General features: G+C 36.7%; 1 protein-coding gene across 1 annotated transcript in view; it reads right to left on the reverse strand.

The window, feature by feature from the left end:
- Window positions 1-24,924, reverse strand: part of LOC307138817 (carboxypeptidase Q-like) — an 89,069-nt gene extending 64,145 nt beyond the window's left edge. The window contains exons 1-4 of the mRNA XM_079837425.1: window positions 24,830-24,924; window positions 23,915-24,368; window positions 23,627-23,834; window positions 22,348-22,555 (exon numbers count right to left, since the gene is read on the reverse strand). Of these exons, the coding sequence (XP_079693551.1) occupies window positions 22,348-22,555; window positions 23,627-23,834; window positions 23,915-24,368; window positions 24,830-24,835 (876 nt within the window). The 5' untranslated portion in view covers window positions 24,836-24,924. The remainder of the gene's footprint in view (window positions 1-22,347; window positions 22,556-23,626; window positions 23,835-23,914; window positions 24,369-24,829) is intronic.
- Window positions 24,925-27,171: the final 2,247 nt, after the last annotated feature.

The raw sequence follows: 27,171 nt of genomic DNA on the forward strand, positions 1-27,171 counted from the left end.
TCGTATGCATTCACCTTTACTATTTCTCTCAGAAATGATGATCATGTTGGTAAGTACTCCGTGTATCCTTAAATTCCTTTTTACAACAACGGCAAAGATCGTTTACACTCATCTTCTTCTACTTCTTCCAGCGTGCGTGCAGTTGAGTTCTGTTGACAACTATGCGTCGCTCCGTTGCTCTGATTGGTTGTAGGTCTATCCAATTGAGTGCAGAGGCATTTTCTTTCCTGGTTTGGTTGAAACACGCCCCATTATAAGAGCCCAATGGAGCAGTATCAGACTCATATTCTGACTAGAATCTGAGTATGACGACGTCAGGCTAAATCGAAAGCATCAGAATAGCTGAATCAGAATAACTGTTTACAGTTACATTTATTTTGTAATTAGATTACGTAATGTGTGTACATGTAACTAGTTACTTTCCAACACTGCTCACGAAACATATCTTATTATCAATGGTGAAAAGAGTTGTACTGCTCAATTTTTTTGTGGAAACGTCATTTTTTCAGGATTCATTGATGAATAGAAAGTTCAAAAGAACAGCATTAATTTGAAAAACAAATGTTTGTAACATTATAAATGTCGTTACTATTGATCTATTTAATGCGTCCTTGCCTCATAAAAGCATTCATTTCTTTTCTCTTTTTAGACTTTTTGAACAGTAGTGTAACTCCTCTTGCTTCTATGGAGTCAAATGATCAGTCAATTTCCACATGATGATCTCGACTGGACTGACCAAATGTGAATTTCTACCGCTTACAATAATTGTGCAACTTAATTTTCAGAATTTGGAAGTTCCAAATCCACTTTACTTAATCTGAGGGGGCATGTGCTGTCAACTTTAAATGATCATAATGCTTCAGAGAAGAGAGTAATTAAAATACATTTTCCCTTCAAAACAATACATAACTCCATAAAGTATTTCCTCCCTGTTATTGTAGCCATTCATAAATTTACTCTACCTTTTGAGGTAGTAATTCACAATCTGGCATCTGAAGCTCTTATTTCACAGATAACACAGGACACATCTACAGAACATCTGACTCACTGGCTGTCACCGGCACCCTCATTAGCAGTGATGAGTAATACGCTCCAAAGGTCTATACTGAGGGTTCCCGTTACCATCCCTCAGCAAGAACGATCAGTATTTTCAGGCATGTCTCTGGCTGTGACCGGAGTGTCATTGCTCGCTGAATTCAGACTGTGAAGAAACACCAGGGCTCAAGGTTCTGTTTGTTCGCAGAATAAAGGCCCCCAGCTTGCACAAGCCTTAGTTTTAACTAGGGCAAAGGCTAGACCAAAGTTTCACTCCCAAAAACATTGGCACCAGTATTTTACGAGGTAAATCAATGCTTCTCATGTTTTGCCTTAAGACCCACATTTTATATTGGATATACTAATTATATTAATAAACAATAAACTAAAATATCAGTGATCAAAATTTGTGTTCTTGCCTTGTCCCAATTCACTATGGGAAGCCTATACAACCTTGTTGGTAACACTTTACAATAACGTTTCATTAGTTAACGAATTTAGTTATCATGAACTAAGAATGAACAATACTTACTTCTACAGCATTTATTAATCTTAGTTAATGTTAACTTCAACGTTTACTAATACAAAATCATACGTGGTATTTGTTAACATTAGTTCATGCGTTGTGAAATGAACATGAACAAACAATGAACGACTGTATTTGTCTTTTATTATCTAGCATTAACAAAGATTAATAAATCCTGTAACAAATGTTTTGTTCATTGTTAGTTATTATCTGTATGTTAACAAATTGTAACCTTATTGTAAAGTGTTACCATATTGGGTATGATATTAGTTTTTGCATCATGTCTGAAAATACAGAAAAGTACTATTCAAAAGTTCGGGGACAAATAATTTTTTCTATTTTTTAAAATTAATACAATTATAATGTTACAAATGATTTCTATAATATTGCTGTTCCTTTGTACTTCCTATTCATTAAAAAAATCCTGAAAAAAATTATTTGCACAAAAACATGAAGGGCCTATTTTTGATCTATTTTAACGATCTGAGCACAAACGGATGACGCAAGTGCAGTTAGGGTGTGTCCGAATCCACTTTACACTAGTTTAACGACTGAAAATACACATGGTCTAAAAGGGTTGTGCGTAATCTCTTAATGAGTAATGGGTGTTTTGGGCGTAACGTGCAATAAACCAATCAGAGTCTCATCTCCCATTCCCTTTAAAAGCCAGTTGCACTTGCACCATGGCGGATTCGCTATTTACATGGTGGACTTTGCGAACGGAAAGATTGAATACTTCTCTAGAGAGGAATTCTTTTATTTTTAATATTTAAAAATGTTTGTGTGCTGCTGCGCTTCCCTGTGCATGTAATAAGCAGAGTGTACGCACGTTGTGGACCCACCTATAGGCGCATATTACTAACACGCCCTTTAAATGGTAATAAAAATACTATTGACTTTAGACCAGGTTTTTGTTGGTAAATGGCATAGTCATTTTCAGTTACCTCAAAATAGCAAAGAGCCAACAATGCACCTGAACACGCCTCGTTTTCAGACCAGCACGCCAATGGGTGAACAGATGGGCACGAGTACATTTGCTATTTAAACAACGTGGCGCTGGACGTGAAAATTATAACTGCGTCGGGCTGAAACTAGCAAAAAACACTTGTGAAAGTGTCCAAAGCTTCACAGCAACAACTGTAAAATCAAACGCTGATATGTATTAATATTATTATGAACTGCACAGACACAAAAATGTGCTAAATTATGATAACATGATTTAAACTAAATCGCATTAACAAAAACAGTCAAATCTCGTATTTGTATCAGTAATATTTTTAAATGGCAAATTTGCGCAAAGTATCGATTTGATGCACAGCCTTCAGCAACTAAGGATTTTGTCAAAGGTTAGTATGTGTATTTATTTTGCTCTCCTAACTATCCATAATTGTAAGGTTAGTTCAGTTTGTGTTTTAGCATTGTTTTTGTTGCAACCCATGTTTGGGTCAAGATACACTAAGTTGAAAACCACTAGTGTAGACTAACCTGAGGTAATGGCAAAAATCTGTGATGTAGGAACACATTGGGGGAAAAGTTGGAGGGGACACATAAGGTCAAACGTCTTTAGAAAGTTATCTTTCAAAAAATGTTAGAAATGAGCGTAGAATTTTCAAAAAGGTGGTCAGTGATTGGGCGGAAAGAAAATGGAAAAACAGAGATGGGACTGATATTTTGGAATACTTATTACCACAATATCCATTCTTAAAAGGAAACCCCATGTCAAACTTCATAAAAATTGAGTTCAACCGTGAAGGCTGTAGTAAACCAATCAGTAATGACAGTGTTCCCTCCCATTAAACATGAGCCCAGTTTAAAAGCCAGTCACCCTCTCTGAACCCCAAGAGTCATGAATGCTGTGGCCTCCTGTCATCTTCGTACTGATGGAGTGTGGATAGCAGTATAAACTCTGGTTTCCCCTGTGGAATCCCCCGCATACATCACAGGCCAGAAACAACAAACAGCCAACCCTGAGGTGGTTAAATCTGCTTTGGTGTTATCAGAGGATATAAACATCTCGACCTCATTCTGAGACTAAAGGATCAGTTGATGGGCCCAAAACGGAAAGAGGGGAGTGGGATGATGGACAGAGTGAATTAGGAGACAAAAACAACAAGCCAAACCCAAATAAAGAGGAGGAAACTACAATTGTTCTACTCATTGCTTCATATAAGAATGTTCTGGAAATGAGAAGCTAACCGTTATTGGAAAGAAATGGACAGATTTGAGGTTTGTGGAAATACAGCCTGGACACATGGTAACCTCTGGCCGAATGGACTGGGTCCATTACAGAGACGGGAAATGTTTCAGGAAATGACGGGACCACATTTTGTGTACCAGTAAACGCTCGGCTGACACTACTACACATTCCATAATACTGGCTATTTTCAGTTTGAGAAATGTTTGGGGAGCTACACACACTTTTCGTTTCTTCCTTTTCTTGTTTCTAATTGACCAAACTTTTAATTGAACTAAGTATGCAAACAGTAATCAGACCCAGATTTTATTTATGATTACCCAGATAGATACAGGGTTTTTTCCCCCAGAAAAAAAAAAAGTACCAATATGAAGGACTCAGCAGGTTTTTTCTCCTCTTTCCCAGTAGTGTGTACACTAACTGGCCACTTTATTAGGTACATCTGTTCAACCGCTCGTTAACACAAATATCTAATCAGCCAACCACATGGCAGCAACTCAATACATTTAGTCATGTAAACATGTACTGCGTCCCAAATCGCCTACTTATACTATGCCCTAAAAGTATGTACTGTTTTTGTGTAGAAAAAGTACATACTTTTGAGTGCGTAGCAGAAGAGTAGGCAAGCTTTGGGACATACTACTTTGTCATAACTGCGTCTTTACATGTATCCTGCACTTAGTTACAGTACATGCATCCTGTCACGGTTTAAACTGCCCTGTCAATCATCTCGTCACAGTTAAAATCCTCCAAATTCAATTGAATTTAATTTCATACTGTTTCAGAGAGAAATGTAGTAGCACGTTGATCTGCCAGTCATGGGTCTGGTAAAACTGTATTCAAAAGTTAATGACAAAACGTATCTTTAACAATGCTGTTGCAGATTAAATATAATGTGGAAAACATTGAATAAATATCTTTTCATCAGGTTAGATACTGATTAATAATCAATCAAACCCCTTTTTCTAAAGCTCTGTACTTAACCGTCAGAATCACGTATCCGCCATTGAGGTTTTGACAATTTTTATTTGTGTTTGTAGTTCTAATTAAATCTTCATCCAACCTGCAATGTGTTGTGGGTAATATTAGCTGTTAGAGTTTGCATGGAAAAAGTAGACCATCTGGGTATCTTTGGAATACTCATTTCAACATACTACGATTTGGGAGACACTAATTCTAATTTTGAATACTATTTAGGATGGATAGTATGTGAACTGGGACAAAGCAATGGTCAAGACGATCTTCTGAAGTTCAAACTGAGCATCAACATGGGAAAGAAAGGGGAGATTTAATTGCTTCGAACGTGGCATGGTTGTTGGCGACAGACGGGCTGGTCTGTGTATTTCAGAAACTGATGATCTACTGGGATTTTCACACAAAACCATCTGTTCATATGTTGGTCCGAAATAGAAAAAATATCCAGTGAGCGCAAGTTCTGTGGATGAAAATGCCTTGTTGATGCCAGAGGTCAGAGGAGAATGACCGATTGGTTCAAGCTGATAGAAAGGCAACTGTAACTCAAATACCCACTAGTTATAACCGAGATATGAAAAAGAGCATCTCTGAATGTCAAACAGCCACTACTGTCAGCTAAGAACAGGAAACTGAGGCTAGAATTTGCATGGACTCACCAAAATTAGACAGTAGAAGACTGGAAAAAACAATTACCTGGTCTGATGGGTCCCGATTCTGCTGCAATATTCAGATGTCAGAAAGTATGGAAAGCATGATTCCATTCTACCTTTTATCAACGGTTCAGGCTGCTGCTGGTGGTGGTGTAATGGTGTGAGGGATATTTTCTTGGCACACTATGGGCCACTTCATACCAATTGAGCATTGTTTGAAGTATTGTTACTAACCATGTTCATCTCTTTATGTCCACAGTCTACTAATCTTCTGATGGCTACTTCCACCAGGATAATGGGCCATGTCACAAAGCTCAAATCATCTCAAACTGGTTTCTACAAGAAAATGAGTTCACTACTCAAATGCCCTCTACAGTGACAAGATCTCAATGGTTAATGCTTTCCTAACTCCAAAGAAACACAAAAGAATATACACAAAATAATCCGGGTCAGCTTACTTGCCTATGCTTTCTGGCTAACCTAATATAACTAGACAAATGAAACTCACCATCCTCTACAAAAGAGAATGAAAAAAATCCAAAACCACAAACAACAGGTTTCCCGAGGTAGGCCCCAAACTGAAGTGCCACCAGCAGCTCTTAAATAGGCAGAGGCCTCAGGTGTTAGGAATCATCAGGCTCCGCCCCCATCCTATTGGCAACTATACTCAGAAAGAAAAAGAGAAAACAAGAGAAAGAGCAGGGGCTCGTAACAAACACTTTTGGGATGTGGTGGAACGGGAGATTTGCATCATGGATGTGTAGCCGCCAAATCTTGCAGCAACTGCGTGATGCTAATGTCAATATGACCAAAATCTCTGAGAAATGTTTCCACCTTGTTTTCAACATTGAAAATAATAAGAAATATTTCCTGTGCACCAAATCAGTATATTATAATGATTTCTGAAGGATCATGTGAGACTGAAGACTGAAGCTATGAAGCTTAAAATTCAGCTTTGCCATCACAGGAATAAATTACATTAAGACTCTTATAAGAGACTTCTTTCAAAAATACAAAACAAAATCTTACTAACCCCAAACTTTTGAAAAGTAGTGTATGCAGTGAAGTAATGTAATATTTTGTGACAACACTGCATGGACAAGTTTCATCAACTGGCCCAAAACTGTCTCATGCTGTCTCTGGACCAATGGTTGTTATGCCCTGGATTTCACCTCAGTTTTTCAGTGATTAAGATAAATTGAATACAGCCTCAAAACTCCTTTTCATTCATTACAGAGTTCTTTTTCCATAACTGTGTTTATGAGCTCACGCTATTAAATAACAGAAAGCAATCAAGGTTAAGATGCCCATGAACGCAGTGTACAGTAGACGTGGAGTGTTATTCCAGTTCCCCGTCCTATACTTGGTGGTATGAAGCAGCTATTCTGGGTGTTGCAAGGTTTTATCACAGCTCAATGCATTATTTATAAGGCAGAAGCATGGCCCCTGGAGCAGGAGAAATGAATGGTTATGACAGGGTAAACCCCACAAGATGCCAGCCACTGTGCATTGCAGGCATTAGTTGAGTCCAGCTTTTCAAAGTTCCTGATGGCCAACTCTCTGCTCTTTCTGGGAAACAATATGATACCGCATCTAGGACATTTGATTGTTTTTTTTATGGCAATGCATTATTTATTTGTCAATAATAGATGTTAAAAAACACACAAAAAAGGCCTTCTGGTGGAATATCTGTATTCCAGAAACAATCCAATGATTCTGCAGAGCAGGAGGTTCATTCACAATTAAAGGGATAGTTCACCCACAAATGAAAGTTCTCTCGTCATGTCATTCCAAACCTGTTTACATTTAATTTTTCAGTGGAACAATAAAGATTGTTGTTTTGGACCCCATTGACTTTCATTGTAAGGACAAAAACAGTTCTTCATAACATCCTCTTTTATGTTCCACAGAAGAAAGAAAGTCACACACGACACGAGGGTGAGTAAATAATGAATAATGAACATTAATTTTCATTCTCGGATGACTATCACTTTAACAAGATGAGATTTCAGCTGGCAATCTGGCCAACAGCACACCCTTAAAAATGGCCTATATAAACTTTGAATTCTTCACTTACATTCTCCCCACACGCAATTATATCCCTCACTGCTTCCATATTTATATTTATTTGGCAGTTAATTTTTCTAGAACAGCTTTAACTGCATACTATACCACAAATACAAGTCATGGTGTAATTTATCGTTTAATATAAAATTCATCTCCATAAAAAAGCTGGCGATGGCTATAATGAACAGATGCTAAACATTCATTGGAGATAATAAATGTGATTCATAGTTTAAAAAACATTCTGCTACTGTCGCTTTAAGCATTGACTTTAATTATTTTCACTACATCTAATCTCCATGCCAATGGAACCATTTTTGAAATGCAGCTCCGGTCTTTTTTTAAACTAAGAATGGAATTAATTGGACTGATTTAAGTAATAGATTTAATGTTTTATAATGAACCTTGTCCTTAATTTAAAAGAATCACATTTAAAGTTGTATTTCAAAGCTCTTTATGAAATTCAATGGGGTAGGCCTGCTTTTGAAAGTAGAGCTCAGACGTTTATTCAGACAACTGTGTTTTTCTTCTCAGACTACAGATGATGCTGAGGCTGATGATCCTGATGAGGATGATGAGGATACTTTCCAAGGTTATTTCTGGGGAAATATAAAAGCCATACAACAGACACCATCTGTTGTAGTACAAAGAGATCAAAAGCAGAGGGAGGAAGGAATCAAAAGAAAGAAAAAAAGAAAAGAAAAGAGACTCATATGGGCATTGCCTGGATTAATAGGAGAGCGAAAGTAGAACAAACACAGTCTGTTTTATGATATCTTCACTGGTGGTCTCGTCTCCTTCGCTCCAGTGGGGTTGAATATGTTCTAATTCAGTAGACTGAATGCTACTGGCATCCGCAAACTGGGGAATTCAATTAGGCTTTTTGACATCATGGCTGTCACATCCCACTTCTTTAGACCTGTCTCCTCATGACAATCCATATCTTCTGCCCTACTGCTTGTTTTTTTTTTTTTTTTTTTTTTTCAACAGTAGTTATATTAGGTAGGTAGTCTCACATGAGGTAGTAATGTGAGATTGGATTCTCACCTTTGCCTAATGGCATAAGGTCAGATCCACACTGCAGCTCATTTAGTGTGTCAAGCTCCATCCACTTAGACAAGAAGAGATGTGTACCAAAATGTTAAACAACCAGATAGCATTTTGTTTCACTTTTACATGGTATTTAAGGATGTTTAAAGGGTTAGTTCACCCAAAAGTAAAAATTCTGTCATTAATTACTCACCCTCATGTCGTTCCAAAACCGCAAGACCTTCGTTTTTCTTCGGAACACAAATTAAGATATTTTTGATGAAATCCGAGAGCTCTCTGACCCCTCCATAGACAGCTATTTAATTAACACTTTCAAGACCCAGAAAGGTAGTTAAAACATCATTAAAATAGTCCATGTGACTACAGTGGTTCAACCTTAATGTTATAATGGCGTAGAACTTGAAAGCGCTGCACTGCTTACAACGTAAACTGCATAGGAGACTGACACAGGCTAAAATTGTTGAATAAAGTCAAATTTTGGGGGGGTTTTGTGCACAAAATATTATTGTTGTTTCATAAAATTAAGGTTAATCAGTGCTTCAAGAACAGCGACGTTACTCCCTACTGAGAAATTGAATGTAGATTTTTTTCAGTCCGTTATTTTCCGTGGCGGCTCATTAGGGGAGGCACAGCCTACCTAAAATGTTTAGGTTGAAAATGGGAGAAGGACGATTTAATGTAATAAAATTCCCAGTTATTAATTTCATGTATATATTGTTTGTAATTTCACCTCTGTGAGTATAACCACGCACTCTTTCCGAATCTGCGAAACGCGAGTGTCTGAGCGGATAGAGAAGGGAAGGAGGAGGCATATACATAGCTGGAGACCTGTGTCTCCGTTGGTATAAAAAAATACACTTTCAGCGATTAGAAGTGTTGAGAAAAGAAACATGGCCACCCTTGGTATATCAACCAATTATCTAAGAGACGTAAATTACGTGATATTAGTTTGAACTGCTAACACTGATGTACCAACTATAGAGAGTAGAGATATTGCATATTTGATTGCAAACAAATTTATCAAACTACCATTCAAACAACAGCTACAAATTAAAAACAAGCAGCGATGAAAGGGCCCTCGCACCCGGGACCACCGCTACCCGGTGTCCTCATGAAAACAGCGAATAGTGAGCAAGATGCATTTAAGCGGGTAAATATAGGAGAAATACAGCAAAGTCATTTTGATGTGCCACACTTCCTTCTGTCAGCAGGTGGCGCTTTGACTATAACTAAATATTGGCATGTAGATGTGTTCAGGTCAGGACTCTTATCAAACATGTGAAGTTTGGTGCAGGTCGGACATTGTATGCCTGACTTACAATAGCTTCCTCTGTCATGGCGAAACATCAGAATTTGTCAGGCCGCCACGGACACGCCCTTCAGCGAAAACTCAAGATCTTCACAATATAACATCACCAAGGCCTTTAGATTAGACTGACCGAATATTATGTTGATCTGGTTAAATCTCTAGGAGGAGTTCGTTAAAGTACAATGTCTAGAAATGGCAAAATTTGCAACAATTTTGCAAAGAAAATTCAAAATATCTCACTTCCTGTTGGTTTTCAGATTTTGCACCAGGAGACTTTATTTTAGGTATTGGGCTGTTACATGTGTCTACCGAATTTCATACCTGTACGTGAAACGTAGCGGGAGGGGCACTTCGTTTAATTTTTTTAGGTGCCACTATCGAGCCATTTTGCCACGCCTAATTCTGAAACCCATAACAGACGTAAATTCTCACCACTTCTGACGCGTGTGCAAAGCAAAAGCTTATCAGTATCAACCAAATGTTTAATATCAGGTAATTCCTAGCTGATTTAATTTTACCAAAGACCCCCATGTTTGCTAGATATTATATATGTTCTCCTGCTTCAGGCAGCCGAGCCATGGACACATTTAATGAACTAGCTCTTTTCTCAGGCCTGTTCCAACTTTGCCACTGTGGGGGAGGATGACACTGGATGTGCAATTACTGCAGACAGGACCAGATACACCCAGTCCAGCACAACACAGCAGAGGACAACATTGTGACACAGTGCAGTGCAATACAGCACAAAGGAATGCTGTGTAATGCATCAACGCTAATTAAAACACAATGGGCCGTGACATGGCGTAACCCCAGGAAACATCCTACACAACATAACAACAACACGACTGCAGGACTGCATAACTGTAGCGCTACACTTTGAGAAATGGTACATGCACAGTGATTCATAACTATGTGACTGTCAGTATTTGGCAAGACATTGCAAGAGTGTTGTCATTTATAATGTCCAACATAGTGACAGCAGAATCACCAATTTTCCATTTACCACAATTTACACTGAAAGAAAAAGACATTTGTTTTGTAAAAAAAAAAAAACTTTACTCTACGGGGGTGAGACAATATTTTTTTACTTTTTTTTTTTAAATATGGAAGTGGTGTTTTTTCATGCAAAACTCACCTCCATGATGCTTGCACATTGTCAGGACATTGCTACAGAGTGTCAAAAGAGCCCATTCATTCAGATGTCCCTGACACTCCTGTATTGTTTGTCTTGTCTTGTGTGAGCGCGCAGCTTTGAGCATGCTCAAGCTGCGTGCTCTTCTGTCCTTGTGTTTTGTGTGCGGGGCGTGGTGTTCGGATCCCAGCACTTCGGTCTAGTTTGGGTTTCAGTTTTGTGTTGGGATTCGGACATTCATGCTCCGCATGTTTGTTTTGTCTCGAGCGCACAGAATGAGCATTCGCTTGTTCTTGTGCGCTCTGTCTTGTCATGTGAGCGTGTGCTCTTCTGTATGTGTTCTGTGTAGCACACGGTTCATGTTTTCATCGGCCGTGTGCTTTCATGTTATGTTTTGTCTTATGTTGTGTAGCACGTGGTTGGTGTTTTTCACTGGCTGCGTGCTACGTCATGTTGTCATGTTTTGTGTGAACATGCAGCTGATGAGTTCTCATTAGCTGCATGTTCATGTCATGTTTGGTTTGAGCACGTCTTGTTAAGTGTTTCTTTGTGCCATGTGCTCGTGTCCATTGTCTAACACCGCCCACCTTGTTTCCTGATTATTGGTTAATTTGCCCCACCTGTCTTCCCTCGTTACCCTCTTTTGTTTGTTCCCTATATATATCCCTTGTGTTTGCAGTCCAGTGCTGAATCGTCGTCGTATGTGCCTCCTGTTTCCCTGCTCCCTTCAAGTCAAGCCAAGCTCGAGTCAAGTCAAGTCTTGTTTTTCCCCCTTGGGGTAGTTTTGTTTTGTCTTGTTTTTGTTTTATTATTATCATTAAAAAGCCCATTTATCTGCACCTTTGAGTCCTCGCCTCATCCCTACACCTACCCTGACAAAGCTTCCATACACTGTAAAAAATTGTATGTGCTATTTACTTTAATAAATAATGGTAACAGTTTATATCACGCAATTCTGACTTTATAACTCGCAATTGCAAGTTTATATCACACATTTCTGGGAAATCAAAGTCAGAATTGCAAAAGAAAAAGTCGCAATTACATTTTTTAATCAGTGGCGAATAAAATTGTGAGTTATAAAGTCCAAATTGTGAGATATAAACTCACAATTCTGAGAAAAAAGCCCTCATAATTGGACTTTAAAGTCGCGATTGGAAATGTATATCTCACAATTCTGAGAAAAAAAAGTTTGAAAAGAAAAGTCGCAATTACCTTTTACATTTTTTATTCAGCGCCGAATAAAATTCTTTAAGTTTTAAAGTGTGAGGTATAAAACTCACAATTGCGAGATATAAAGTCTGAATTGTTAGATATAAACTCGCAAATCTGAGAAAAAAAGTCCGAATTTATATAGTCCAGGTTATAGATATAAGTTTATATCCCGCAATTCTGGCTTTATTTCATGCAATTGCAAGTTTATATCCAGCAATTCTGAGAAAAGAAGTCAGAAAAGAAAAGTGGCAATTCCTTTTTTTTTTATTCAGTGGCGAATAAAATTGCGACTTATACAGTTGAATTGTGAGGTATAAATGTAATATATATAATATATATAAACTCGCAATTGCAAGAAAAAAGTCTTAATATAGTTAAGAGTTTATATCCCGCAATTCAGGCTTTTTTTCTCACAATTGCGAGTTTATATCTCACAATTCTGAGAAAAGAAGCCAGAATTGTGAAATATAATCTCGCAATAGCGAGAAAAAGTAAAAATTGTGAGAAAAAGTCTGAATTGCAAGAAAAAAAATCAAGTTTTATCTCACAATTCTGAGAAAATAAGCCAGAATTGTGAAATATAATCTCGCAATAGCGAGAAAAAAAGTAAAAATTGTGAGAAAAATTCTAAATTGCGAGAAAAAAAGTTATGTCTTGCAATTCTGACTTTATTTCACGCAATTGCAATTGCAAATTCATATCCCGCAATTCAGACTTTATAACTCTCAATAAACTCTCGATATAAAAAGTCGCAATTTTCATTTAAATTGTTTTATTCCGTGGCGGAAACAAGCTTTTATAAACAAGAGTGTGATAAAGAAAAGTGAATATCATTTAAAATGCATGTGCTAAGTTCTTAAAAATGTACTCTTAATATTCCTGTTTATTTTGAATATTTTAAAGAAACTTTTCAGGAAAAGTTTTTAATTCAATCACTCTAAAGATGTCATGTGGTTTAACCTTTAAGAAAAATATATTTTTCTTACACCATGAATATATGAGTGTGCATCTAAACCATTCTTTTCTAAATGTGTTTAAACATATTTTTTAGGTATAGAATAGATTTTTACAAATCTCTTGAATTGATTAATTAATTCATAATTCATAAAAGTCATTACGTTCTTGGGGAGTGGCAGCACATGACATTTTAGAACCTGAACTGACCTTGCCTAGTCATAAAAATGTCAAATTTTCTGATATTTCAAGAGGTTTATGAACTTGACACAGTCATGATAATCTGCAGACCCTATGATTTATTTCCCTATTTTAAGTTCCCTTTCAGTCGGTGACGTCCAACATACATCTCCGTTCCCTTCTTCAGGGAACGAGGGTTACATACGTAACCGAGACGTTTTTCCTTCTGCATTGTCTTATTCACATGACAAAGGTTTTTTCAAATATTAATAAGCAATTAAAGTTGTTCAAACAAAATAAATTATCTAAATAAAAAAAAATTATAGATACAGACAAAATTGATAAAAAATTGATTAAACTGATTTGAAGAGTGACCTATTTTACAAAATGAAACTTAACCGAGAACTAAGATAATTTAAATAAACACTAAAAGAGGACATGCCTTTAGGTCCCAAACGCTCTTAACCAATAGGGAAGCTCTTTAGTAGGGAATTCATTAAGCCTTGTTTAGTTGTCAATTATGTCTTGTCCAATATGACTTACAACATGCTTTTCTTCAGATTAATGTCTTGTTAAATGTCTATAATGCCAGGCATTTCCCTTTCAGCAATTCATTCTTTAAATGAGAAATCAGTGAGTATAATCTGCTCATAGTGTGGGCAGCAACACTATGTGTGTGGGAGAAGGTTTTTTTAATACCAAGTAAAAATGTTTCCCCTGCAGTCAGGCATTAGGCAGACATGTGGACACACAACCTGTCACACTATCGTTATGGCTGCCTTCAATCAGAGCAACCCACGCGCGCACACACAAAAAACGTCACTCGTAGCTTTCAACCCTCTCTCTCTCTCTGTCAAACACACACATACACACTCAGGGGGCCCCAATCAACGTCATCAGAGGTCTCAGTTTCTGCAGATGGTAGGAATCAAAACTCAACAGACTGAGTGGAAACACACCAGGTTAGTGATAGACAGGAAGCTAAAACCACAAACAAACATTCACCATAAACAGGGTATATGGCTATAAATAGGGTAAACCCAGAACACACTTTTCTGTTTGAAAGACACAATATGTAATTTCCAAAATCTTGAGATTAAATTAAAGTCAACATGAAAATGACCAAATTGACCCTATTTACTTTCAGAGTACACATTCCCAGGCTTATAGTGAACAATTCACTGGAGCACGTCATTCCAAAGGGGAAAAATATGTTTTTGTAATCTTTCATCAAAATGCAAAAACATGCCCTTCCTAATTTGATTTTCCTTGTCGGCTGTCTTCATGAAACTCTCTTACTTTTCATCCCCTCTCATCCAACCACCCTTTTTTGGTAGCCTGTGTAATGCCCACTTTTCACATTTCAAGAAATTCCCTACGGATAAAATCCCTTCAACATTTTTTTTTTCTCTCGTTAAATATCCTGTTTCACCCAGAAATACATCACGTAAGAAAAGTAAAATGGTTGCATATAGCATTTCATACTTCAATTTTCTTCCTTATAAAAACAACACTACAGTTCGAACATTTGGGGTCAGTAAGATTTATTATTATTATTATTATTATTATTCAGCAAGGATGGATTAAATTGTTCAAAAGTGACAAAGTTTCTATTCACTAACGAATCCTGAAAAAAAAATGTATCACGGATTTCACAAAAATATTAACAATGATTTCTGACAGATCATGTGACACTGAAGACTGGAGTAATAATGCAGAAAATTCAGCTTTGCCATCACAGGAATAAATTAAATTTTAGAACAATATTAAAACAGAAATATTACTGAGACCGAGATCTTTGTTTTGGGTTTTTTTACATTTAAAAAAATCTTACTGACCCCAAACTTTTGAACAATAGTGTAGATTGTGAACTGTTTTTGAAAGTAATTTTGTGTTGTGGCCTCACAAGTAGTCCTCAAATATTTGAAATACAGATTGCGCATTTAGAGATGTTTTTATACTTCTATTTTTGTAAAAATCTATATACTTTAACCATCTATGAAGTCATACAGTTTTAACAGAAAATCACAGTTGACAGCAAATTTTTTACCAGCGGTATATTTCCTGCCATTATATGTCAATTCTACATTAATGGACTGGCATTATGCTGCTTCTGGTTTTAACAAAAGGAGGAAATTCTCAAGTAAAAGGCCAACTGAAAGGTTATATGATGCATAGTGATTGCGCTGACCGTTATACGCGTCAGAAGACATCACGTCATTCCTGCTATTCACTCCCATGACCCAACAAGTTGATAGACAAGAATAAAACTCTCAATACCCACACCATTATCGTTAATGAGAGATTATTAGAACACCAATGCTAAACTAATCCCAATTCAGAACTCAGCTCAAAACACTGACTGACACTGACCATTTCACCCAGAGTAACCTCAGGCAACTATTGCAACAGTAGGGAGAAAAAGTTGACTCCTACAAGGAAATGAGAATTCACAAAAAAAAGGAAGGTACTTGCTAAATATGAAGTGCAACTTGATCTGCTTCCCAAATTCATCTTCTTGAGATTTTTGTATCCCCGCTCACAAACAGTTGGATCAAGCCCATAACTACCTTTTTGGAAAAAGGAAACACCACATCATTCATGAGGACGCTTGCGAGATTCACTTCACCACTTTTCTAAAGTTAGAGACCTGTTTCCTCTTAGTCGGTTATTATATAATCGGAAATCCAAATAAAGCCCTCAAATCCTGATTAGTCAGCAATCCTGCAGCATTCCGTCCTGCTGAGATCATAAAAGAGTTCAGAGGACGAAAGAGGAACAGATCCAGCTTTCTGAATATTTGTGCATGCGTATGAGGGAGTATAGAACATCTCGTTCTCTTATTTGATTGAAAGAGTCTCAAAACATGTCATCCTTCAATGGTGATTCAAATTAGATTATCATTAAAACTGCAGCATTTTATTTGCAAATATTTATAGACCGTTCAAAGGTTTGGGATCACAATGATGAACTGATACTTTTATTTAGCAAGGATGCACTAAATTGATTAAAAATGACACTAAAGACAGTTATGATGTTAAAAATGATTCCTATTTCAAAGAAATGATGTTCTTTTTAAGTTTCGGTTCATCAAAGAATCCTGAAAAGACACTTTATCACCGTTTCCACACTACATTAAGCAGCACAAGCATTTTCAACTGTGATAATAACAAGAAAGGTTTCCTGAGAATCAAAGCAGAATATTAGAATGATTTCTTAAAAGGGATAGTTCACCCAAAAATGAAAATGAAGATTTACTCACCCTCAAGCCATCCTATGTGTATATGACAGTCTTCTTTCAGACAAATGCAATCAAAGTTATATTAACAAATGTCCTGGCTCTTCCAAGCATTATAATGGCAGTGAATGGCACCCCAAAAAAAGTGTATCCATCCATTATAAAAGTACTCCACACGGCTCCGGGGTGTTAATAAAAGCCTTCTGAAGCGAATCGATGGGTTTTTGTAAGAAAAATATCCATATTTAAGACTTTATAAAGTAAAAGCGGACCACCTTCCGTATTCAACTTATGAAAATAGTGTAACTGGCGCAACGATGACGTCGGACATAGCGTAAGCCTTTTGAACTGAGAGAGGTACTACACGTTATTCTTAAGTTGAATATGCAAGGTGGTCGGTCGGAAGCTAGATATTTAACTTTATAAATTGTTAAATATGGATATTTTCTAACACAAACGCATCAATTCGGCTTTTAAAAGGCCTTTATTAACCCCCCAGAGCAGTATGGATTACTTTAAAGGAACACGGCAACTTTTTGGGACTTTAGCTTATTCAACGTATCCCCCCAGAGTTAGATAAGTCCATACATAACATTCTCATCTCCATGCGTGCCATAACTCTGTCTGACGCACCCACCGCTAGCCTAGCTTAGCACAAAGACTGGAGGTAAATGGCTCCAGCTAGCCTACTGCTCAATAAGTGACAAAATAATGCCAAAATATTCCTATTTATATGTTGTGATGTGTATAGTTGCATCGTGTACTAAGAATGACGGAAAATGAAAAGTTGCGATTTTCTAGACCGATATGAACTATTATCTCATTCCTGCGTAATGAGCAAGGAACTTTGCTGCCGTACCATGGCTGCAGCAGCGCAATGATATTACACAGTGCCTGAAAATAGTCCCCAGCACACTCTCTGTGCAAGCAGATTGTCACGTTGGTTATGTTGACGGAAGTTAGCCTATTTTCAGGCGCTGCGTAATATCATTGCGCCTGCTGCACCCATGGTACGGCAGCAAAGTTCCTTGATCATTACGCAGAAATGAGAGAATAGTTCCAAGCCATATCGGCCAAGAAAATCGCAACTTTCCATTTTCCATCGGCCTTAGTACACAATGTAACTATACACATCACAACATGTAAATATGAAAATGTTGGCGTTATTTTGTCACTTATTGAGCAGTAGGCTAGCTGGAGCCATTAACCTCCAGTCTTTGTGCTAAGCTAGGCTAGCGGTGGGTGCGTCAGACAGAGTTATGGCACGCACGGAGATGAGAATGATATGTATGGACTTATCTAAAACTCTGGGAGATATGGTGAATAAGCTCAAGTTCCACAAAGTCGGTGTGTTCCTTTAATAATGGATGGATGCACTTTTTGGGTTTTTTTCAGATTTTGGGCTGCCATTCACTGCCATTTATAAAGCTTGGAAGAGCCAGGATATTTTTTACTACAACTCTGATTGTATTCGTCTGAAAGAAGACTGTCATATACATTTAGGATGTATGACAATGTGGAAAGGGAGGAGGAGCAAAACTGTCTTTTTTTTTTTTTTTTTAGATTTTGGGGTGAAATACAACCCAAACATGTTCTTGGGCAGTTTTGGGAGATTCACCCAATGACTGTTTTTAAAAACAATTTAACATTGGTTTCTGTGCAAGGCTTTATTTCCTCAAATTTCATTATTTCTCTCTCGCTCTTAGTGTAGCTTGTAGCTGTGGTCATGCATCCGAGCGTGAGGGATAACAGACCACTCAAGCCAAACGCTTCTATTAAAATTTAAGACAGCAGAATGGTTCTTTTTCCCTTCACACTTAATCACACTGAATCTTTCACCACCTCCCACAGAAGACATTAACAAGGAAGAGTGCTGAAAATATAACGCATAGCTGTGGAACTGACAGAGAGGGCAGCACACTAATAGAAGTAGAAAACTTTCCCTAACAAGTTTCTAATTAGATATAAGCTGGCAGTGGATGCAGGACAGATGTATGATGATCAGTCAAAGGGGCCACATTGTTAGCTGGGCAGCTGAGAAATCCTCTATACTGTCTATAATTGGGGCTAAGGAAGTAGATACTGTATTCCTCTGACTCCCGCCTTACAAATTCCTTTCCATAAACACCAGCATTAAGAAAAAGCAGATCTCTGTAATTGCTTCCCTGATGTCCTGCTGAGCAGCAATGCAAACAAATGTCAGAATGACCTGGGCATCGGCAGAGAAGGCAACACTGATAATGGTTCTGTTCCAAAACCTAGAGAGCTGCTTTATGGTCTACTGTGTCTACCTAGACAGCTGCCTTCTAAGGTAGCATCCTTAAATGAGGTGGTCGGTTTTTAATTAGACTGAACTATTTTTACAGAGCATTCAGTACTAGTTCTTTACAGTACCTTAATGATATGCTTTTAGGATTGCCTTCTTCACAAAGGACACATAGCTAGAATTTGGCTACGGCAAGGTACTGTATCTTAAGGATTAGTTTAACATGGAGAGGTGGGGTAAAGTAATTATTACCACAGCTTCTTAGTGATTTTAGTCCCATCTGAATGTGCCATCACAGTAATCTTTACGGACAATGTCAGACTTTTACCTTCTGTAAAAAGGTCCGGGAAAATTATAATACAAATCCTGTGTGAATAGACCTGCTGTAATTATACTAAATATTCTGTTATTTCCTGTTTAAAAGTAGTTTTTTAACAAGTTTTTTCAATTATGGAGACGTTAAAAAGCATTCAGTTGGGTTCTAGGCACTGGGACAAGTCTGTGGCAAAAAAAATTGCTTCTCACCACTTGATACAATCTTAATTTGAAAATTTTCAAAAGGTGATTTAGGGCTCGTTTACACAACAAAAAAAAGTGACACAGGCAGTGGAATGGGGAAAAAACACAAAATGAAGTTGAACTGATTTTAACTTGAGAGCTGCATTATTAGAACGCTGTGTCCTGCGCGATACAGTGCAAAAGACGCGAGCGCAACGGTTATACGCGTCCATTTAGCGCGTTTACATTGAAAAACAATGGAAAAGTAGCGCATTAGAATGGAAAAACGCGTTGTGTGAGCGGCCCCTTTCTCTATTTTGATCGCTACCATAGACATTACGGTTTATATAAATATTATTTATATATATTATATATTAAGAATTGTGATCATTTTAATTATTTTAACACAGAAACAGTGATACTTGTGTGGTTGAAAAGACTGTTTGTGAAGTCTGTTTCATACCTCCAGTACACAAGACGACTGCTGTCTCTGGTTCAGCAGACAACACGCATGTCAAAGGTTTAATAGAAACAGCTGAATTGTTGTCATTAAGAAAAAAGATAGCATGGGTGTTTGAATCAATTAATCATCAGAGGTGTATCTGTAATAGTTAAGTAGGCAGATCACAAGGTTTTGGAGCAGAGCACATGGAGTAGAACACAGACAATCACATTCATTCATTCATTGAGCATGTTTCATGCAGATTACTAACCTTTGGCATAAGGGCGCTCATTTAGATTACTCTAAATTCATTAACATTAGAACAAGGTTAAGAACGAGCATTTGCACGTGTTGTGAAAGAGGCCGATTTTTTTTTTTCTTTCAAGAAAAGCCTTTAAATACAAATAATTTACACAATTATTACCGAATGAGATGCTGCGTTTTCCTACAGCTCAAACAATAGAGAATGGCACTAAGGTCATGGGTTTGATTCCCACGGAAAAGCAAAAACTGACAAACAATTTGTGACAAAGTGTGACAAATGGTGTAAACAATGTCCCTTTAAGCTTTTGGGCCTGAATAATTAACAGCTTGCACCATTGCAGACCCTCTTTTGGAGTTAAAAAACTTCTGTCAGGATTTACTTAATGACACGCACGTGAAAGATTCGAGCTGAAAAGGCTTGGACAGAGTTATTTTTGCGGCTGACCTAACCTTATTGGAGGAGAGTATTTAAATGAATCATGCAAGGTGATTTACTAAGGTTTGTGCTCTACAATTTACTGGTATTTGTGCCATTATTTACCGCCCAAAACGCTACTTTGCGCTGGTTGCGCACTAGATTGCGTTGGTCATCATGGAAATGATCCGGCTGTGTCTTTGTTCTTTAATTTGCGTGTCGTCTAGGGATGCAACAATACAGTTAGTCCACGATTCAATACATACCTTGGTTTTTTATCCACGGTTTTCGGTTCGGTTCGGTTCTGATGGCTTGTCACAAGTGTTTTTGTTATTCTATTCTTAGGCGACAGGAACAGCAAGAGGTTAAGGAGAAAAATACTATTTTTTTATTGACATACTCTTAAAAGACTTAAAAAACCTTACTTAAACTTAAAACTTTACTTAAAAAAAAACCTTGTACACATTCCTAGTGTATAGTATATTATAAAATAAATATACATAAAGATTTACACTGGCAGCTCAGAGCTCTGCAGCAGCATTTAAGTATGAAATAGAATGAATAAATGTAAAAATAAAACACTACATAGACTTCACTATAAAATATACATTGATTCTTATAAAAGCTTTAAAGTTTTTCGGTCAAGAGCAGCGAGTGATTTTCTCTTTGTCTTTTTGTTGTTTTATTAATAGTTCACTCAAAAATTTAAATTCTGTCATCGATTACTTGCGCTCAAGTTGTTTTAAACCTGAATAAAGCTCTTTCTTCTGTTGGACATAAAATATATTTTGAAGAATGTTGGAAACCAAACAGTTGCTGGTCCCCATAGTAGGAAATAATAATATGGATGTCGATGGCTACCATCAACTGTCTGGTATTCAACTGTCTGTGTTCAACAGAAGAAATGAATACAGGTTTGGAACAACATTTGAGTGAGTAAATAATGACACAATTTTAGAGGTGAACTGTCCCTTTAAGGACAAGCTGCAGCGTGTTCACTTTAGGCTGCGCTGCTGTCAATTTAAGACCTGCCCGCATCTAATATACAGACACACGCCGATTTTACTTTCTCTTTATACATAACCGACTGTGTTTATGTAAACCTTGTGTGTATTTGACAGTATTAGCGCAGTAAGACTACTTAGTCCAGTAATCACGTGTTTGACAGGCGTTTAGTGTGCGCGCACGGAAAAGCACGTTAAAACCGTGCACATGCCAGCAAGGCTTTAAAACACATGCAAATAATGAACTTTCGTGATTGTGAATAACTATAGTGTTCCGTGAGTATAACTCTACCACTAACGTGTGATGTGAATGTATGTCGCGTTGTTCAGTATTGGGATGGAGGCAAATGATAGAATGTGTAGAAAAATTATTATTTAAATGCGAAACCGAAAAAAACGCAATTCACAAGCGCGTATTGAACCGTAAATGCCGTACCGAACGGTTCAATATTATATTGAGAATTGTGGCATCCCTAGTGTCGTCAGTACATCACGCGCTGAACTTTCCACTCCCATCTGCACTTTTTGGGAATTACGCTCTCACGCTAATTTACCTCGTTTAGGAAATCTGGCCCTTAGTGTATAAATGCATAAATGCGAAACGCAGATCAAATGAATGAACCCTGCTTATTTACTAATTTTAACGAGGCAGCGTTCTGAGACGCCCGCTTAGGACTGCGCATGCGCATTAGCTTTGTCCAGGCTGAAAAATTCTGTTTCAAGACAGCTGTTGTCAGATTTCATTGGTGATTTTAAATATGAAATTTAATCGTAAGCTTGGCGAACAGCTTTGGAGAATTTGATGTTTCCCCATTCAGAGATAGGAGCTGCACTTGCATGCCCGAGAGACGTTTCAAATATGGCCGCCGAGTGAAGGGACTTTGAAACTGCTTTGTGAGATTAGCTTCAGTACAATATAGCATATTTAAAGTCACCGACCTGTTCGGGATGCTCGCTGCCTGTGATTTCAGCCACAGTGTTGAACGAGTTAACATCTGGCAGTGTTTGGGCCGCCATAGTCAGACGGACCACAATCCTCTGGCCTCTGCGGGCCATCCTGGCCATCATCTGGGCATCCTCGATAGTGATGCAGGCGGTGGGGATCTGAGCCACTCCAGGCTGGTACCACTGCCAGCCAGTGTGGGGGCTGAAAACAACACAACATGTGGGTTAAACACATAAAAATATGCTTTTAAGGGTTTCATTAAATGTTTTTACAACATGCACTACTGATCAAAGGTTAGGAATAATAAAGGAATAATATTTTTTAATGTATTTTAATGTAAGTCTGTTATGCATTTTTTAAAATTAAACATACAGTACAAAAAAGTAATAATATTATTACAATTTCAAAGGGTTTTTATATTTATTCCTGTGATGGCAAAGCTAAATGTTTTAGTAGCCAGTACTTTTATTTTTATTTTATTTTTTGGTAACCATGATAGTTTTTTAATGAGTTTTTTGATTAATAGAAAGTTAAAAAGAACAGCATTTATTTGTATTAATGTAACTTTATGAATGTCTTTACTGTAACTTGTGATTAATTTAATGCAAAAGTATGATTGATTTTTTTTTTACTGCTAGTTAATCGTGGTTTTCACAAAAATAAGCAGCTGTTTTAAATATTGATAACAATAAGAAATGTTTCTTGAGCACCAAATCAGCATATTTGAATGACATGATCCACTGAAGGATCATGTGACTGAAATATTACAAATATTTTATAGAATATTTATATAAATATTGATACATTGCACTAATATTACTTTTTATAATGTATTTTTCATCAAATAAATGTAGGCTTGGTGAGCACAAGAGACTTCTTTCAAAAATATTAAAAAAAACATAACTATCCCAAACTTTTGACCTGTAGTGTATTTTATTTGAAGATGCCATCCATTATATGAGAAACAAATAATCTATGTGTGTCAGTCTTGAAGGTTACTTCAAGATTTCAATTTCCTTGTTTTGTTTACACATTATTACAATTTTGTTGAAAAAAAAAATGTTTTCAACTTAAAGTAAGTATTTGTGCTGCCTTAAATTTTTAAATTTAGTCAACTTGAAATGTGAAACTGCACTAAGTGACAACTTGGATATTTGAGTTGACTAAATACATTTTTTTAAGGAAGAACAAACATTAACTTTTTTAAGTTGAAACCATTTTTTTACAGTGCAGTCCTTTTAATGATGACTCCAACAGTATGATGACTCTGACCTGTTGATGGAGAATGGAGTTACTGAACGGATAAGAGAGGCAACGGCTCCAACTTTAGCAGCCTCTGAAGCCCCCGAAGCCCGATAGGCTACGGTCTCCCCATAGCTGACAAACGGCTGGTTATACACAACGATTTTCCCTTTAGCCTCACTCGCTTGCTTCTTCAACTCTTCAAAAGAGTCCACCACGATTACCTCCGCCTCTATACCTGCCAGGAGAACATAAGCTTAAATATTTGCAGGTGTAGGCATTTAAAAGGTTATCACTATATGGACTGTGTCTACTAACCCCCTGGAGGAGTTCCTACACTACTACCAAGCCCAAGTATGGCTAAAGTGTGGTTTCTTGGTAGAAGCATCGCCGCACTCTCCTCCCCCCGCACCCAGTGAGGGATCTTCACAGGCTCTAGATGCACATTTTCCAGTCCGTCCTGTCTAAGGGCATTGTACATGTACTTAATGGCCAGGTCTAGGTTCTTAGAGCCACTGACTCTGTTTCCAATAGTGTCTGTGAATTCAGCCAGCCTCTCGTAGGAACGGTTCTGGGCTTTTCCATAGACTGCAAGGTTTATGATTTGTTGAGCAATGTCAGAGTACTTAGAAACCTCTCTGGATATTTCAGAAAATGGTTTACTGTCATAACTGTGAGGTTTAGAGTGACACTGCAGAAGAGAGCAGAGGATAAGGAGAGTCAGCAGCGCCTGACTGGAGGAGTAATGACCCCTGTTTTTATTGCCAGTCATCTGAAAAGCACATGAGAGAAAAAGAACAAGTCAAGAATATTTGCCATTTATCAATACAGTAAAATTAAATTAGGCTTTCAATAATTTAAAATATATATAAAGTACATTTTCTCTGATCTGGCTGTAATGCAGTTTGACTAACGTTAGTTATTAAATAAATTGCTTCCTGGAACTGTTTTAAACTTTTTTTTCCCCTTGTTCTTTTCAATATGAAAACATTTTATACATTTAAGCAAAACCATTCTCGCGTATATTAGATAGGTACTGTGACAATAATAAGCACATATGTTTATGCTAAATCGAAAAATATAAAAATACAACAAACTGTTTGACATTATGCAAAAAATAAAAAATAAATAATTGACCACACAACGGCTTATTCTAGGTTTTAGAGAAAATACATTAGAATAATTGTATACATAATTTGAATAGCTATGTATTAAAATGTATAAACAATTTACCGGCATGTTTCAAAATGAAAGGACACTTTATTCCTTGAAAACATTGGGCGCTCATGTGGCTACAGCAAGCGCCCTGGGACAATCACACAAGACGCGTTTAGTATTCAACTAACGAGACGTCTTTCAAAACAACATTCCACAGTAGTTTTATGAAGCAAATCGTTGACAATTTACGTAAAAAAAAGGTATGAATGAGGTGTGAGGGTCATTCCTTTCAGTCCCCCAGTGGGGTGGTGAAGTGGTGGTTCACCAAAAAATAATTGTAAGCGTTTTTCACAAAACTTTGGTATGTCCATTATAATGAATAAAAATAATCATTAGATCATTTTTATCATAAAATTGTGTCTTGTTATTTAATTTATTTAAAATTATTATTTAATTGCTGCCATATATGATCAACCCTCCTACACTAGAGGAGCAGTAGCCATTTTGAGCAAAAAAACTCAACCCCATCACACTCAACCCTTGAGTTTTTCACTTCAATTATGAATTATTTTAAGACGGAAAAAAAAAAATATATATATATACAAAATTATGATATATAATATATATATATATATATATATATATATATATATATATATATATATATATATATATATATATATATATATATATATATATATATATATATATATATATATATATATATATATATATATATATATATATATATATATATATATATATATATATATATATATATATATATATATATATATATATATATATATATATATATATATATATATATATATATATATATATATATATCAAGACAACTCATAATTTTGTTATAGAATATTTATGTGTCCACTTAAACATTGACAAGCATCCTTTGTCAGAAATGGCAGTTACATCAGCAGCAGAAAGACTTTGTTGAACATGCAGAAATGTTGACCTAGAAATAAGGGCGCAATATGAGTGAGAGAGAGAGAGAGAGAGAGAGAGAGAGAGAGAGAGAGAGAGAGAGAGAGAGAGAGAGAGAGAGAGAGAGAGAGAGAGAGAGAGAGAGAGAGAGAGAGAGAGAGAGAGAGAATTTAAAAATATATATAAAATTGAAGGCAATGTCTCCCTTCAAACCTTTTACAGTCTTCAACCCCATCACACTATTCTAAACATTCTAAATCTAAAGTGGGGAATAGGGAGACGGTTAAAAATTAAGGCATTTCTTGCTGATTACCACCTGACATGTTAAGGACTAACACAATTAAATTGTGGATTTAGTTAAACATCTATGTTAAAAAAAATTAAACAAAAATAAAGAAACCACAGACACAATTTATCTATTTTTAACTTCATTTCCATAAAAATATGAAAAATATAATTAATGTTACATTTGTAGTTATATTGTAATGAGGGACACATAAGCATAGGTAGATGTTTTTTTATAACAATTTTTGTGTAAAATCCCTTTTAAACCTTTTGTCCGTTACGGGGTTGAGAATAAAAGGTTTAAATCTGACAAAAAAAAAATAAGAGATAAGATGATAAGAGATAAAATGCTGGGTTAAAAATAACCCAAGTTGGGTTGAAATTGACTAACCCAGCAATTGGGTTGTTTTAACCCAGCTGTTGGGTTAAATGTTTGCTTAAAACAACCCAATCGCTTCGCTTCAAATAATTTAATTTTTTTCCGATTTCGATATCATTTATTTCGACTAATTCATAATTAAATGTGACGCGACAATAATATAACAAAGCCTTGAAATTTTGTCGTATTAGGCATAAGATAAGGGGCCCCATCATACACCCAGAGCAATGCGGTGCCAGGCGCGATGCAAGTGTTTTTTGCTAGTTTCAGCCCGACGCTAAAAAAAAGTTATTATTTTCATGTCAAGCGCCACGTTGTTTAAATAGCAATGCATTTGTGCCTATTTCTACGTGCTTTGTGCACCTTCCTATAGGCACATAGTACTAATGCGCCCTTTAAATAACAAAAAAAATACTGCAGTTTACCAGGTTTCTGTTGGTCAATGGCGCAGTCGTTTTTAGTTGCCTCAAAATAGCAACGCTCCAACAATGCGCCCAAACACACATCGTTTTCAGACCAGCATGCCCATGGGCGAACAGATGGGCGCCAGTGCATTTGCTATTTAAACAACTTGGTGCTGGACATGAAAATGATAACTGCGTCGGGCTGAAACTAGCAAAAAAACACGTTTACGCGTGTACACTCTGCTTATTACACACACAGGGATGCGCAGCAGCACACAAACATTTTTAAATATTAAAAATAAAAGGATTCCTCTCCGTTGAAGCGTTCAGTTTTTTCGCAAATTTCACCATGTAAATAGCGAATCCACCATTGCCTGAGCGCAAATGGCTTTTAAAGGGAATGG

This window comes from Gobio gobio (genome assembly GCF_949357685.1).
Source record: "Gobio gobio genome assembly, chromosome: 15".
In the NCBI taxonomy this organism is placed as follows: Eukaryota; Metazoa; Chordata; class Actinopteri; order Cypriniformes; family Gobionidae; genus Gobio; species Gobio gobio.